The 15,605-nt window shown below is 41.9% G+C and overlaps 1 protein-coding gene across 1 annotated transcript in view; it reads right to left on the bottom strand.

Moving 5' to 3' along the window:
• The window catches only part of ROS1 (ROS proto-oncogene 1, receptor tyrosine kinase), a 175,728-nt gene that overhangs the window by 97,579 nt on the left and 62,544 nt on the right, over positions 1 to 15,605 (bottom strand). Inside the window, exons 25-29 of the mRNA XM_019520222.1 lie at positions 14,621 to 14,832; positions 12,006 to 12,292; positions 9,105 to 9,281; positions 6,029 to 6,234; positions 4,324 to 4,468 (exon numbers count right to left, since the gene is read on the bottom strand). Of these exons, the coding sequence (XP_019375767.1) occupies positions 4,324 to 4,468; positions 6,029 to 6,234; positions 9,105 to 9,281; positions 12,006 to 12,292; positions 14,621 to 14,832 (1,027 nt within the window). The remainder of the gene's footprint in view (positions 1 to 4,323; positions 4,469 to 6,028; positions 6,235 to 9,104; positions 9,282 to 12,005; positions 12,293 to 14,620; positions 14,833 to 15,605) is intronic.

Below are 15,605 nucleotides of genomic sequence, written 5' to 3'. Positions count from 1 at the left end.
GGGCCAGGAGGGAGACTCCAGCAAGGGTAGAGTGAAGGGACCACAGAAAAATATAAATAAATAGCAATTTATAAAATGGTGATGACGCAGAATGCTGCTAGGGCCCCTGCCCGGGGGGCGCTGCCTACCCAAGGTTTGTCTGAGGTCTTCACCCAGACAGAACCCATGGGGGAGCTGGTGTGCCCCTGCCCCCTGGCCTGCGGGGGATGCAGGGAATGGGGGCCCCCACACCTGCCCTGCAGGTGCCCATCTTAGGGCCCTGGAGGCGCAGGTGAGGGAGCTCCAGGAGGAGGTTAGTAGGCTGAGGGGAATCAGGGAGGTGGAGGATGAAATTGATGGGTATTTTCTCTCCCTGCAGGGCCTTGTATCCCAGGAAGAAACACCCCAGGAGGTGTCCTTCACTGCAGAGTGGCAGATGGTCCCCTCCAGAACCAGGGCTGCTCGCAGCAGAGCAGTACCAGTTTCTCCAGTCCAGCTGGAGAACAGGTACGAGGCCCTGGTAACACTGCAGGAGAAGGAAGGAGAGGAGGCAACCTCAAGAGAGGAGGCAACTCCACCCTCTCCACACTCTGAACAGGCTGAAGGAGTTAAGCAGACCCGGAGGAGGAAATGTTGAGTGATTGTCATAGGCGACTCCATTCTGAGAGGTACAGAGGGTCCCATCTGTCGCCAGGACCCTTCGATACGTGAGGTCTACTGCCTGCCCGAAGCAAAGATTCAGGATGTGACAGGGGTGATCCAGGCCATTATCTGGCCCACCGATTACTACCCCATGGTCCTAATCCATGTGGGCACTAATGATGCGGCCAGGAGAAGCCCTGATCACCTGATGATCCTACCACGCTCTGGGGGGCATGCTGAAGGAGATAGGGGCACAGGTGGTATTCTCTTCTGTCCTACCAGTGAGCGGACATGGAAGACGACACCAGACCTGCATCAGAGAGGTGAACTTGCGGCTTCAGGAATGGTGTCTCAAGGCGGGCTTCGGCTTCCTAGACAATGACCCACACATCCGGACAAGAGACATGCTCAGGTGGGATGGGCTTCACCTTTCCCCCAAAGGTAAGCGTGTGTTCTCTTTAGGTTGGCTGATCTCCTCCGGTGGGCTTTAAACTAGGCTCATGGGGGAAGGGGAAGGGGAAGGGGAAGGGGAAGGAGAAGACAAGGGCAGGGGAAGCATTGGACAACTAAACCAAGCATCACCCACAAGAACAGCCCAGCCTAGACTGATGATGAGCAGAACAAATACCTAGGTAAGCAACAGGGGCCCAGGTAATACTGAGATTAGGGGGGCAGTGCATGCATTTTCAGGAGACCTCAAATACATCTACACTAATGCTCATAGAATGGGGAACAAGCAGGAGGAACTTACCCTCCTGCTAGCTAACACCAACCCAAACATAGTGGGGCTCACCAAAACATGGTGGGACCCAATGCATGACTGGGCAGTGAATATCAAGGGCTATAGGCTGTACAGGAGGGATAGGACAGGGAGGAAAGGTGGGGGTGTGGGGCTCTACGTCAAAGAGAAATACACATCCTCAATGAGTAGCACTGGGTCAGAGGAGGGGCACACTGAAGTGCTCTGGGTTAGAATACAAGGAAGTCAAGGAGAAAGGGACTTAATGGTGGGGGTCTACTACAGACCACCCAACCAAGGGGAAGTGCTAGACCGGGAATTCTTAAGTCACCTCACGGAGGCAGTTAGGTCAAAGGACGTGGTCATCATGGGTGACCTGAACTTTCCAGACATCTGCTGAGAAGAGCAGTCAGCCAGGTCTGACCACTCACGTAGGTTTCTATCTGAGATACAGATGCCCAAAATGAGAAACCATGTGCGGGAGAAATGCGCCCAGTGCTGTAAACATTAAGTTCCTTAAATATAAGGCCCCCTTTCTTTGGTAATAAGAAAATATCAAAGGTAATAAGGAAATATCATCTGGACAGTTACAGACTGTGAGTGTGTCTACACATGCTATTAATGCTATAAAGGCTTACTACATAGTAAAATTATGCACAGTAAGCTTTCCCTGGGAGCACATCTACATGTGCTCCTGTTGGGAGCAACCTGGTAAAGGGCTTCTCCTGCCCTGCTCCAGGAAGCATGGAGCCAGTACCCAGCCAGTCCTATGCTGAGTGGGGATACTCTTGGAGATACTCTTTGTATCTTTTCAAAACTAACTCAAAAGTTGTTCTCCCTATTTGCACCAAAATGAAATGAGGAAACTCATAGAAAATTCTACCTGCTAAGTGCTGCTATGATTTGTGAATTTGCCAAGGAAATATGCTTAGGTAAGTCATACAAATTAAACATACTGCTTTGCCTATCTGATGTCCATGTCAGCTAGTTGCTACTTAGCCATTTTGCCAAAGCAAAGGCTTCTGAAATTCACAAGACCATAAATTAGTTTATAGCATGCCCAGACTGTACCTTATATTTTTTCTTACTAAACAGTAAGACAAGATGTAAGTTAAGTTTTCAACTAGGTAGAGTGTCAAATATATCAAAAGGAGCTCTTTGTAAATTATCTACTTGAACCACTTATTTTATTTTTAGATGTATTTTCCATAAAATACACTTATGATTTGGCTATAAGATCATAAACTCTTTAAGTGAATTTTGCATGGGTTGTATTGGTAAGGAGAACAAAAGATTTATTGCTCTGATAGCTCAGCAATATGTGAAGTAAGAGTGACACTCTGTGGCAGGCCTAATGCATTTATTTTCTCTAGTCCTATTTCTTTCTATTCTCCTCCTATCCTTAATATTTGAAGAGAACCAAAGATCAAATCAAGCTTCGCTAATATGAATATGAAAACAAAGAAAAGACTGAGATAGAATCCACAGATGTCTGAGTTGTTAAATAAGCTAAAACGAGAAAGAAACACTGATAAAATCTGATTAAAATTAAAACTAATAAGTATACTCAGAATACTACAAGGACAAAAGCCAGGACACATGCACAGTCTAACTATAGCTGGGGAGACAATTCTTGGCAAAACAGTTTTCCATTGGAAAAGGCAATTTCATCAAAAGGAAAACATTTAAAATTTGACAATTTTTTTCTCCTGAACTTTTTTTTTTTTAAAGAGAGAGAGAGCTTTGTTTTGGCTCTGCTGTCTTGTTTTGATTTTATAGTTTTGTTCTGAGATTCCCGTTTCATTTTAACTTGATGCTGTAAAATTCCATTTTTCACTTTTGTGCCTCATTCTCTCTTTTTCCACATTCGTTCACTGGCTATCTGCATCTTGCTTCAGTTTGGTTCAGCTGACCCACATGAAGTTACAGGAAGACCTGCTGCAGCCTCTCCAGCAGGGTTTGTCAGGGCACAAACCCTGCTAATTAAACCTCTACTTGTATATTTGTGCTGGTGCCACTGCCACTCCCGGAGATCCAATCGGAGACATCCATCAATGGAGCTAGCAGACAATAAGAGTGCAATAAGAGAGACCTCCACTTCCATTGCTGTGTGCACTGGTTTCAGTGGACAAGTCTAAGTGTAGGCAGTTAAAGTGTATGTATAGGGTGTTTAGGTGGATCCCAAGAGGGGGTCTGAGGAGATTTGATATCACCTGTACCGTAACATGGCCCACAAATCACCAGCAAAGGTTAGGAATAACATTTCCTATTTGTTGTTTTCAAAAACAGTTTCCTAAGTCAAGGAAGCTCACTTAGATGGCCTTCAGTAGCACAACAAAGGAAAGAATGAGAGAAATGATGAGGAATAGTCCATTTTCTTCCTGATTTAAGATGAATGAAAATTTTAAATTATCACATTTTTAGGATAAAATGGACAATTCTTTTTCCAGATAGTGCTAATGCTCTCTCTTTTATATGGTGTCAGATATCAGCTTCAAAATCTATGAGCTACTGTCTAGTATTGTCACTCAATGTCCAGATTCTATCTAGCCCATCTGGGCATTTCTAAAGAAGTGCTAATGATGAGAGCAGTATACAAGCTAGACATTCACACTCACATTAAATTTAGGACAATGCCAGAGTCAAAAGCAGTCACTGCCTAGCCATTATCTTGCTCTTGCTCTATGGCTTCTCAGGGAACCAGCAAACAAGAGCATTGGACAGTGTGTACATTTGCTCAGACATTAAAATCTCACAGACATATACTTTGACCTCCAGGATCTTGTAAAGTATCAATAGATTACATTTTGTTAGGAAGTTTCCTATTTCTCTCACTCCTCATCATTACTAAAAATGAAAAGGGCCTTATTCACATAGGCATAACCCTAAATTATGTCAACAAAGTACATTAGTATAACCAAGAACAAAAATAGGCCCCCAAACAGAAGAAATCTAAAACTAACCTCCATAGAAAGTTGTGCCAATGGTCTCTTTCCACAAGGATGGCTGTTCAGAAGTTTCTGAATAATAGTTTTTCACTGCCACTTGTATCACGTAACTTGAAAATGGCTGTAGGTCTTTAATAACAGCTATATTTTTTTGACTTTCCTGTAACGAAGAGGCAGAATCTCAGACAGTACGTATGTTTTGGTAAACAAAGAACTACAAGTTCAAACAATCATCTAGCAATGAAAAAAGTTTATAGATGTATAAAATAATCAGGGAAGACTGGAAAATGAATCTCTATCAGCTGAAAAATTTGTTCAGTGAATATTTTAAATATATAACATTTCAACCTCCATTTTGAATGTAGCATTTAGTGTGGCTTTGGATATATGTTTTGTCACAGGAACTTGGCACCTAATGAAAAAATTATGACTGAGAAGCTGTAGTGAGTTATTAGCACTGAATGGATCTACCCTAGGGAAACAAAGGGGTATGCTAGAAGAAGAGCATAAACAACCTTCTGCTTGGAAACCAACCAGGGAAGATCAGAGCCTGGAAATTCTGCAGTGAAAGCACACAGGCATGACAGGTGGCAGATCCTGCTTTATAAGAAAGCTATTTTTCTAAATAGGAAGGCCATTCAGCTGCCAAAAGCAAGATGGCCAGACCAAGACGGCCAGAAGGTTTACCCGACCTGAAGACTTAGACCAAATCAGGGCTCACAAGGATGGTGAGGACATGTCAGAAAAGTATTCAGGAATTTACTTCTTTTGATAGATGCAAGAATCTTGTGTGTGTTTTAAAAAGTAAGCTACATGTATGTGTAAAATGTCCTTTCCTAAGCTTGCATCCCTTGCTTTACTGCCATATTGTCACTGAAAGCTGTAAAGCAAAAACCAGGGCTCCTACAGCCAGGTGAACTCTTTAAAAATATATAAAGTAACCAAAAGCATAGTAGGACTAGGGTCTGATTCTGGAGTCATCTGACCAAGAAAGGTGTCAAATGTAAGTGTATGCATCTGGAAAGCCACTAGGGAAACTAAACAGCTCTGCTCAGTCACTATCCAAACCCAGAAGTTTAGTAACATGTGCTATCTAGCTCTGGGCTCCCATTACAACCGAATGGTGCCTGCCTAGGAAACAAAATTCAGCTAGGCTTCATCAGCAAGACTGAAATATTAGAAAATTAAGGGCCCTGTTTATCCACAGATCAGATACAACACAGCCCATGATATTGCACTCTACCAATATACTTAAACTTGGACACTGGTGAATTACTCCCAGGGAAGAAATGGGTTCTTTGCATTTTTGTGCCTTCGTAATCCATGGCTGCCAACAAGGATGTCTATTAAAGCTATGTGCAATGGTGCTTTTTGCCACACAGACAAGCGTCCTTGAGGAAATGGTCTGAGATCAATGAGCCATTTCATATCAAGTTCCAAAGAACCATCAAACAATATCATTTTTTGATATTGAACTTTGGGAACAAATGAGGAGCTGCTCCTATCAAAGAATCAAGACACCGCTAAGAAGCAGAACTGGAGATCGTCACCAGGATATGTTTTTAATTGAGTGGGAAGTTAATATGTGATAGTGTTTGCTTGTAGAAAATTTGCTTGTACAAGGTTTCATAACAGAATATTAAATGCCTAGACATGATCTGGAGTCACCTGCTCATAAATGATGTCAGGCAACTATTTACTCAAAAGTAGTCAGTCTTACCATTATTCTACACTGTAGTCCGGATGAACAGTTCATAACCCTGCTGGCAACTTTTCCATAGTACACAAGATACGTTGGAGTAGGGAGAGTTATGCCTGGGCACAAAAGCTGTGTTTTGACAGGTGGCAACCTCACTGTAATACTGGTATTTGTAGTAGAAACTATAGGTTTCTCAGCATTGGAGGCAAGAATCAAGCATTCTTTATCTAAAAGGGAGGGAAAAAAGATTTGAAAGCATAACTGCAGCAAGGGCACTCTTATGTCTGGGTGTGCTCCTAATACCATTTGTCACAGAAACAGTAACCAAATTACTGGTTTCACAATAGCTAAGGAAAAAATCTACATGCAACACATTATTTTTGCAGCCAGCAAAAGCAACATTTCTCAAAGTGTGGATTTTACTTATTTTCATTAAAGGAATCCAACCCAGATTTTCCATGGGGTTTAGGTGCATTCTGAGGCATTTAAAAGTCTGAGAAATCTGGTCTCTCTCTCCTCCCCCACCACAGACTTGGGGGGACAAGTGGGGTCTATGGGGGGATCAGAAAGGCAAGTGGAGTCCACAACTGGAATGGGGGACAACTGGGATCTTCAGGGAGGTGAGGGGGATCAGTGGGGCTAATGCAGTTCATTGGGGTGCGTGGGAGGACTGGTAGGCTAGCAGGGTCCACAGGGACCTTGGGGAGTTAGGGAGTTCCCCCTCCCCCAGGACCAGAGGCTATTTTTAGCCCCCTAACTCACCCCCAGACTAACAACCCCTCAGCAAATGCTGGTCAAACTGGCACAGGAAGTGGCTTGCAGGATGGGATGTTTGGCAGGTTCAGGGAGGCTGGCTGGTCTGCAGTGGGGGGTTGTCTGTCTACGTGCTGGGCAAGGGGCTGGGAGGCTAAAAATAGCCCAGTCCTGGGGGTTGGGTAGGAAAAGCACAGCCCCAGGACTGGGGCCAGCAGCTGGGCTTTCCCAGCCCTTGGGCTATGCTGGAAAATGTATAGAAGTTCACTTAGATCTGTCTTGCCAGATCCAAACTAAGTTAGACTCTCTCATAAGTACAATAAACTTAGATCATGTTGGCCATTTTTAGACCAATCTAAACTTCCTCAACTTTGCACTTAGATAAACTTACCTAGGGATCTAAGCATAATGTCTGCACCTGAGCAAACTAATTTAGATTGGCTGGCCATTTTTAATATGATCTCACCTTCCCCTAATGTATGTATGTACTCTAGGTTTTGTGATCATCTTTGTATTAGCAGCATTCATATCATTGGCAATGCGTAGGGGGTGCATGCAGGTGCACATGCACCCCCTAAGATTTGCCATGCACCCCCTGAAAGCACCAGTCATGAAACCAGAAATGCCAGTGGAAGTACACTTCTGGTTTCACTGGTTTTGCTGTTGGTGGTTCCGGGCTTGCTGGTTTGGCCACTGTGGGGCACCCCCCACCACCACCACCATTGGTGATCGGCTGTTAGGGGACCCCCCACCCCTGTTGGGAATCTGGTTCCCCCCCAGACTTGGGATGCACCAGTCACCCATGAGTCACAGTCACAAAAGACAATGGAAAAAATATATATGGAGACGGGAGGGGGGTGGTACTATGTAGATCTTTAATTTCCCTACTGCGAGCTTTGCTCATGTAGGGATCTCAATTTGGCAGAAATATAGGGATCTCAATTTGGCAGCTCTCAGTTTGGCAGAATTAAGTGAAGGATTCTGCCCTGTATTTTTATCTCTTTTTAGAGAAGGAAAAACCTGGTTGTTGATGGTACCAGTCTAGTTCTACAGTTATAATAAAAACATGTTTAACCTGACACAAAGTTATCTCTGACCACAGTGATTGGTAGATTTTTTCTGACATGTTAACCACTTCCAGGGAAAGCTACTCATTACTATTGCCTCACTGTATGGCAATAAAATGGGTTAGAATGGAGAAAAGCTACAACAAAATATATGCACATATGGCTAATGAAGTAAATAAATGTATCAGTCACAAAAACTTTTCTTTACAAATATCAGACTTTAATATACTACATTTGCCTTCACCAGGAAGACAATGAAGATAACAGGGTTTTTCTTATTAACTGTTTAGCTCTACATGCCTAAAACTCATAGAATTTTGTGTATCCTTCTAGTGAGCTACAGTTCTATCCCTTCTTTGCAAACCCATTAAAATATATCAAGGGATATCTTCAGGAAGCAAGATCCCTACTTAGAAATGTGTACACCCTGTACCAGTGCCAGATCACCAAGCTTTCTCTGTACACAGATTTTAATGGAATAAACTGAGCCAAAGTATCTGTATGGAGGAAAACAAGGCTGATTCAGAGCTGCTGTGAGCAAGTGAAGATTAGTCAGCTGTTCCTAAAAGAAAGAAAGTAGAGCCAGCAGTTTGTTGTTAGGCCTTAACTGTGAATGGGGTTGTTCTATTAAAATAGGAACTTTTTAGTCTATTAGTTCAGGGGTTCTCAAACTATGGGTCATGACCTCCTGGGGGGCCATGAGCAACTTAAAGGGGGGCACAAACTTCCCAGGGGGTACACACAACAATGTGGGGAAGTGGCACATGGTGGCAGTACAGAGTGGTGGATGGCAGACAGGAGTTCCCCATCCCCTGTCACCTCCATCCAGCACTTGAGGTCACGATATCATGAAGTTTGAGAACTCTTGTATTAGTTTAACTGATTATTTATAATATACTAAATGTCCCAGTGGCCTTTCTGATTTTCTGCCATTAGAAATATAATCCCTATAGATCACCAGGAAGTCTAAACCTTTACAGATCTACTCATTCTTTTCTTACTTACTGTCTAACAACTTACATGCCATGCTCATGGTGTACATTTGGCCTCCACTGTCATTATGATCTTATTATGATGTAAGCCTCCATTGTCATTATGATTTTATATATGATATACATGTAACCAGCTTTCATTCTTCCTCCCAAAATGTGCATCTTATTATCTATTTTCTTCTGAAATGTATTTGCAATCAGCTGGTAAAATTTAAATATACACAAATAGGCTAATTTACAATCCAAGGTTAAAAAAGGGTGTTTATATTTCTAGAAACCTGTTACCTGGATAGGGTTGCATGACTAAACTGTAGGCTAAGATCTGCAACTTTCCATATGCTCTTTCCTGGATGAAGAGTGCTTTGCTTTCTTTATTTGCTTGATAAATTATTGTATAGTCCTTTGTTACGATACTCCAGTATATAAACTGTCTGTCAACCGTCAAACTGCCAAAAGTCATACCTGCAGAAAAAACATTTAAGTTTTGGGATAAAAATTAAGGAGGACATTTTCAAAAGAATAGGAGGATAGTTGTTCAATAGCTATGAAAGCAAGCCAGACACCTAACTCTCATCTATGTCTGTGGTAGCAAAGTGCCACAGCAGGCTTCTGAAGGGGAGAGGGTAATCCCCGCAGGCCCCAAACCCCGGAAATAGACCCCTGGCAGGGGGAGACTTACCCCCTGCCGGGCAGCCAGAGCAGGAGCTGGGACCACAGCCACAGCCATGTGAGCCAGCATTACACTGGCTGTTTAATCAGCTGTTTCCCACACAGGGAACAGCTGGACCAATCGCAGTGGCCATATCGGCTGCCGCGGGAAAGTTGAAAACCCCACCGGAACCAGGGCAGGAAATGAGCCGGGGAGAGAGAACACTGGTGGGCAGCATGCTAGGTGTGCTGAGGCTCCAGCATGGAAGAGGAGTGGCACAGACTGCGCGGCTCCCGCAGGCCACTCAAGGGAAACTTCTGAGCCCCCTGCAGGAGGCAGAGCAGGGGAAGCCCTCCAGCTCCCCGCTGAAGGCAAGCTAAGGGAACCATTCAAGATCCCTGTAGGGAGCAGGGCAAAGGAGGCATCTGAGCCCCCTGGAGGAGGCTGGGGTCAAGGAGGCAGCTCCACAGCCCTCTCCTCCTCAGGGGAGTATTTCTTCAAAGAAAAAGAAAAAAAACCCAAAAAAGGAAGGGGAAATCAAAGAGCCTAGAGAAGGTGGGCTGTGCTTCAAGGCCAGAAGGAGGAGAGCCATCTGTGTCCACACCAATATGGGATCCCACCCGAAGCAAGCTGTGGACAACCCCACAGGGCCGAAATCCCAATTCTACAAACACCCATCTGGATGGCGAGTGGATGGAGTGTAGGGGAGAAGAAGCCCCGTGGAACATCGCACCAAACAATCGTGAGTACTGCCGTTTGTTGAGCGGCACTCCCAGGAAGATCTCCACTGAACCCCCTCTCTTGATAGTTTAACATCAAAGTCGTGGCAGGTGACAGGACATGCAACACATAATGCCCTTTAAAATCTCTCCTTGAAACAGACTTCCAACATTTTCCTACTCTTACGTAAATTTTGTTATAAGTTCTGTTGGAGTTCAATTACCAAAACCTTTAATCCTATAAGATAAAATGTGGATAATTCTTTATCATTACTGAAATCCTTTAGTCTCTTTCCATGGGTACACATCCATGAGCTACTTACTATACAGTAGACAAATGATGCTCAGCTCTTCTGTATAGTGAATCACTAAAATTTGGAGTTAGGTTACTCTTTGAAAAATGTGTAGTAACTTTACTATATTCTGTGTCCCTTCCTGCAGCCATTTTCCTCCTGGAGTTATCATTTGCTCAGTGCAAACTGGCTCTCTCACCACCCCAGGGACAAGTGCCGTAATAGTGCCTAATGCCTACAACTAGCTCAGGAGAGCTGGCCCTTACTACAGAGTAAATTCAGGGGTAAATTATTCCATAGTAATTGCGGCAGGTGTTCAAATCCTAAGATGAGCTCTTAAAAGCAATGTCCTTCCTGCTGTGCAGGAACACTGAAGGATATTTTGTAAAAATACAAATTTACTCATGTCTCTGAATAAAGTTTCCAGGACTAGGCTGAAATGAAGAAACTAAGATCCTGTTTTAGTATTATAAAGTAGTCAGCAAAGTAAAGCCATTTTATATACAAAAAAAACTTCACATCTTCAGAACATTTTCCTAATACTAACCTTTCTGTTTCTATGGTAATAAAATAATATACTGGCATCCATTGGCAATAGCATTGATGCAGTCATACATGTCTATATGACTGATGACTTAATGGGCAACATATGTGTTAGGGTGACTATATTTGGATCTTAGGGAGAATTGGATTTGCAGCTGAATACAAGGCTATAACCTGTGATCCAACAAAGCTGCTAACCACAAGGCAGAATGATATATTAAAAGAAACATTGCAAGATGCCTAGGCAAGCATTTTTCTAACACTGTGGCAGTGTTGTAAGATATATAGCTCATTGTGTAAGAAGAACAGGATGCAGCCACCAGCTATCGTTAGGAGATAAGCAGAAGCAAGACCTTGGAGATGGTGAAGAAATTAGCAAGAACTCACAAGTGACTGAGAGAAGCTGGGGTCACAGTTTTAGGCATGTGCTCATAGCAAAGAGACATGCAATTAAGTAAAAGGCATAAGCAATTCCATGTTAATGAAGTAAACGGTAAACCGAGGTGGAGCTTGAGATAGGAGGGAACATGGGTGGAACAAAGGAGAGACAAAGGTGGAGTAAATGTTAATGAGCATGAACCAAGGTGTATAAATGTGGAAAGAACTAATGTTCACTGCAGCTCCCCAGTTTGCTGGAGCTGGCCTGAAGCTGTCTCCATTTTGAATAAAGCTGTTGATGAGCAATGTGTGCAGCTGATGCATGATGGCATTGATCTGTTGTCTCCCTAATCATTGGGTGTTGCATGAAGTCAGGGTCTAACAATATGTTTCAAATACTTTCATACTATTCTTTCCTGTGCTCTTCGATGAGAGTGAAATCGAATATACAGATGCAAATATTTCTTTTCTTTGTCCTTAAAGTAGTTCATTTTCTACGCACTGCATTATTTTTGCAGAAAAGTAAATTCTCCAACTGAACAGTGTTGAAAACAATTATTAAATGAGAATTCAAAACATCTATGAATATATAGGAGCAACTCACCTTGATGACTAGGAACATGGATAACTCTCCAGCAGTAGCATCCATCCATATCTGAGGCCCATATTTCATCCCTTCCTTTGACAAAGAGTATATGTGGTTTCTCTGAGTCAGTCATGTCTATAGTCATTGCTCTACCTAAGTCCATTTCAGTCAGGTTGCAACTGCAGTTATTTCTTGTCTGATGTTTTAAAGATGTGTCCCCCAAAACATGGTGTGCAGTGTTATTCAAAGTATCATAATAAAAGATCCAAGCACCATAATCAAGGGTTTCCATCCAGTACAGACGACTGTCAAACAAAGTGGATAATTTACAATAGAAAAACCTTGTTAAGAATATAAGAATTGCCATTTACTGGGTCAGACTACAGGTATATCTTGTCCATACCATTAACCATCCTTGTTGCCCTTCTCTTTACCTTTTCTAGGTTTTCTGTATCATAGAATCATAAAATCATAGAAGTAGAGTCGGAAGGGACCTTGTAGATCTTCAAGTCTGACCCCCTGCCTGGGCGGGAGAAAAACTGGACTCAAATGAGTCCAGCCAGGTAGGCATCAGGCCTCTTCTTAAAGACCCCCAGGGTAGAAGCTAGCACCACTTCCCTTGGAAGTTCGTTCCAGAACCTAGCCGCCCTAACTGTGAAGTAGTTCTTGTGGATGTCTAATCTAAACCTACTCTCCAATAACTTGTGTCCATTAATCCTTGTTATGCCAGGGGGCGCTAGGGGAAACAGTGTCTCTCCCAAACCCTTCTGGTCCCCCCTAGTGAGATTATAGACAGTCACCAGGTCCCCCCTCAGCCTTCTCTTGTGAAGGCTGAACAGGTTTAGGTCCCGCAGTCTTTCATTGTAGGGTCTGCCCTTTGTATCCTTTTGACGTGTGGGGAACAGAACTGGGCACAATATTCACGATGTGGATGCAACATGGATTTATAAAGGAGCATAATGATACTTTCTGTCTGTGCATCTACATGTGCACTTTACTGCAGTTGACTAATTATCTCAACAGTAAAGCATCACTGTCTACACATGTGCCTCTAATAGGCTCAGTAAATTAATTAACTCTGCTGTAGAATAGTACTGTCCAGCAGCACCATTCTTAGACTCCTTGTGGCCCTGGGCAAACTTTTAGTATTGTACCCCCCCTTCACCAGAGATAATGACAATAATAAAGCAACAAATTACCATTCTGGGGCCCCCCTTTCTGTCCAGGCACCGGGGTAGCCACCCAATTCACCCATGCCTGTATGCAGCCCTGCTGTTCAGAACAAGTACTATCCTATGGCAGAGTTTAGAGCACCAAAACACATGAATAAATGGTGACATGGCTGGCTGCTCCATCCCAGCTCAATGTGCTGTGGTCCCAGGCACACATATAAACATAGTGCCCAGGAACAATAAACGCTAGCGCAAACAGCACCAACGTCTATTGCTACATGTTAATTGAACATGTAGATGCACCCAGTTTTGTTTACAGTTCCCCTCTTAATAATCCCTAACATTTTGCTTGTCTTTCTGATGGCTGCTGAGCAGAGTTGATGCACTTAGTGAACTGTGCCCAATGGTTCCTAGATCTCTTTCCTGTGTGGTAACAGATAATATAGAGCCCATTATAGTGTAGGTATAATTTGAGTTATTTTTGCCCACGTGTATCACATTACACTTATCTACATTGAATTTCAAGACAAGCCATCCTAAATACAATCTTATGAATGAATATTGTAATTAACATTAATAGCTACTGTAAATATAGAACTCTCTCTTACTGCTATGAGACTTTTTTTTCTTTGCACATCTTTAAGACAAGTTTTGTCATAACTAGAACAACCTGCACGTTGTAAAAAGCTGTAATTTGCATACTGACTTGATTTTACTTCCCTATACATGCAATTGCATGTCAGTATAACACTTGAAGTCTTTAAACTAACAGTTCTCAATCTTTTTATACTCAGTGCACTCCTCATAAAATACCAGCTCTTAGCTTTCACTCTTTTTTTTGACTGTAGAAAAATAAAGGAACTATTTTTTTGTTGCAAAGACCACAACAGGTCAGAATGTTTGACACTATGGATTCCTATTTGAATTCTCTGGGTTTATTTGTGAAATGTACAGGTGTTTGCACACCTAAGCGTACTAACATTGTGCATCACTCAACAGCACTCTTGAAAGACTCTCACAGCACTCCAAGGTGCCATGGCACCCTGACTGAGAATTACTGCTGTAAACCAAGAATGACTGTTTTTCTGGAAAAAGTGTTGCTGTAGCCATGACAGTCCAGAAAATATGTGAAGCAAGGGGTTATTGGACCAACTCTAGCTATGTGGTTTCCAAACTTTTTTGGATCACAGGACCACTGTCAATGCTCAAAATTTATCATAGGCTACTGTACACCATAACCATCAAAATTTTATTAGAACAGGGAACAATTTAGGAACCACTGCTCTTAATCACCCAGAAATTATGAAAGCAGAATTTTACTCTGCAATTCCTATGGTTTGTATAATGAAAAAGACTGATCCAAACAACTGCAAAACTCTTAGGCCTTAAAAATCCATGAATTAAAATGGTCATGTTACAATTACAGTAAAAACAAAAGTTATCAATCTTTTTATATCATACCTTAAGAAAGGAAATGCCAGCAGAGATGATATGGTCAAATTTCGATTAGTTGGCTGTATGTTCAAAGTTTTAAGTGATCTTGCCTTGAGTTCAAGATCAATAACTAATATTTGAGCTCCACTCCACAATGTTTTATGGGCAACAAAGACATGTCTTGCAATCCAGTCAATTGCAATAGCTGTGGCATTGCGGAGATATCCATCTTTGAAAAGCTTAAGGAAAATTAATTTAAAAATTAATAGTGCTGCTAAGAAAACAAAATGTTTCATCCTGTGAGGAATTTGACCATAAAATTAGTTTCCATTCCAAATTACTCTGAAGTGCAGCAAAAAGTCAAAATAACGTACACACAAAAAAAGATTCAATTAAAAATTTCAAACTTTGTGAAACAAGCAAAAACAACAATGTTCTGAATCTACTCAGTTGATCTAATAAAAGGTATCACATCTATTCAAAGAACCTTGCCTGCCTATGTCCTTAGACCAACACGGCTACAACCAAAAACCCAGCTATGTTCTGAATCAGCATTTCAATATCACATGTTGTTTCTGTTCTCTCAAAAATAAAATTAAATGTCATCACATATTGAAATTGTGCATTTCATTTCAAACTGCTAATTGAATACAACTAAAAAATCTATTTTTAGCTCAATTTCCATTTTCTAGAAAAATAATTCCATTCCAATGAAACTATAGTTTTCATATCCAACTGTCCACCTAAAAATCTTGACCAGGTCTAAAAATCTATGGGTAATAAAATTATAAGTAAAATTAGTTTTCCAAACTGAATGAAGATTTTTGTTATATTGTAAAAAAAAATCAGAACAGCCCAGTCATTTCATTAACCATCTCACCAGAAATGGTAATAATTAAATAAATATATTATCTGCATTCAACACTCTTTTCCACAATATATTTTTTTGTTAAAAGCAATTTTTATCATGCTCTTCCTTCCAAAATTAATGCTGTAATTATAACCTGTATAT

This window comes from Gavialis gangeticus, unplaced genomic scaffold, assembly GCF_001723915.1.
Source record: "Gavialis gangeticus isolate Ggan-Ray unplaced genomic scaffold, GavGan_comp1, whole genome shotgun sequence".
NCBI classification, from domain to species: domain Eukaryota; kingdom Metazoa; phylum Chordata; order Crocodylia; family Gavialidae; genus Gavialis; species Gavialis gangeticus.
This window is presented reverse-complemented; position numbering and strand designations above follow the sequence as displayed.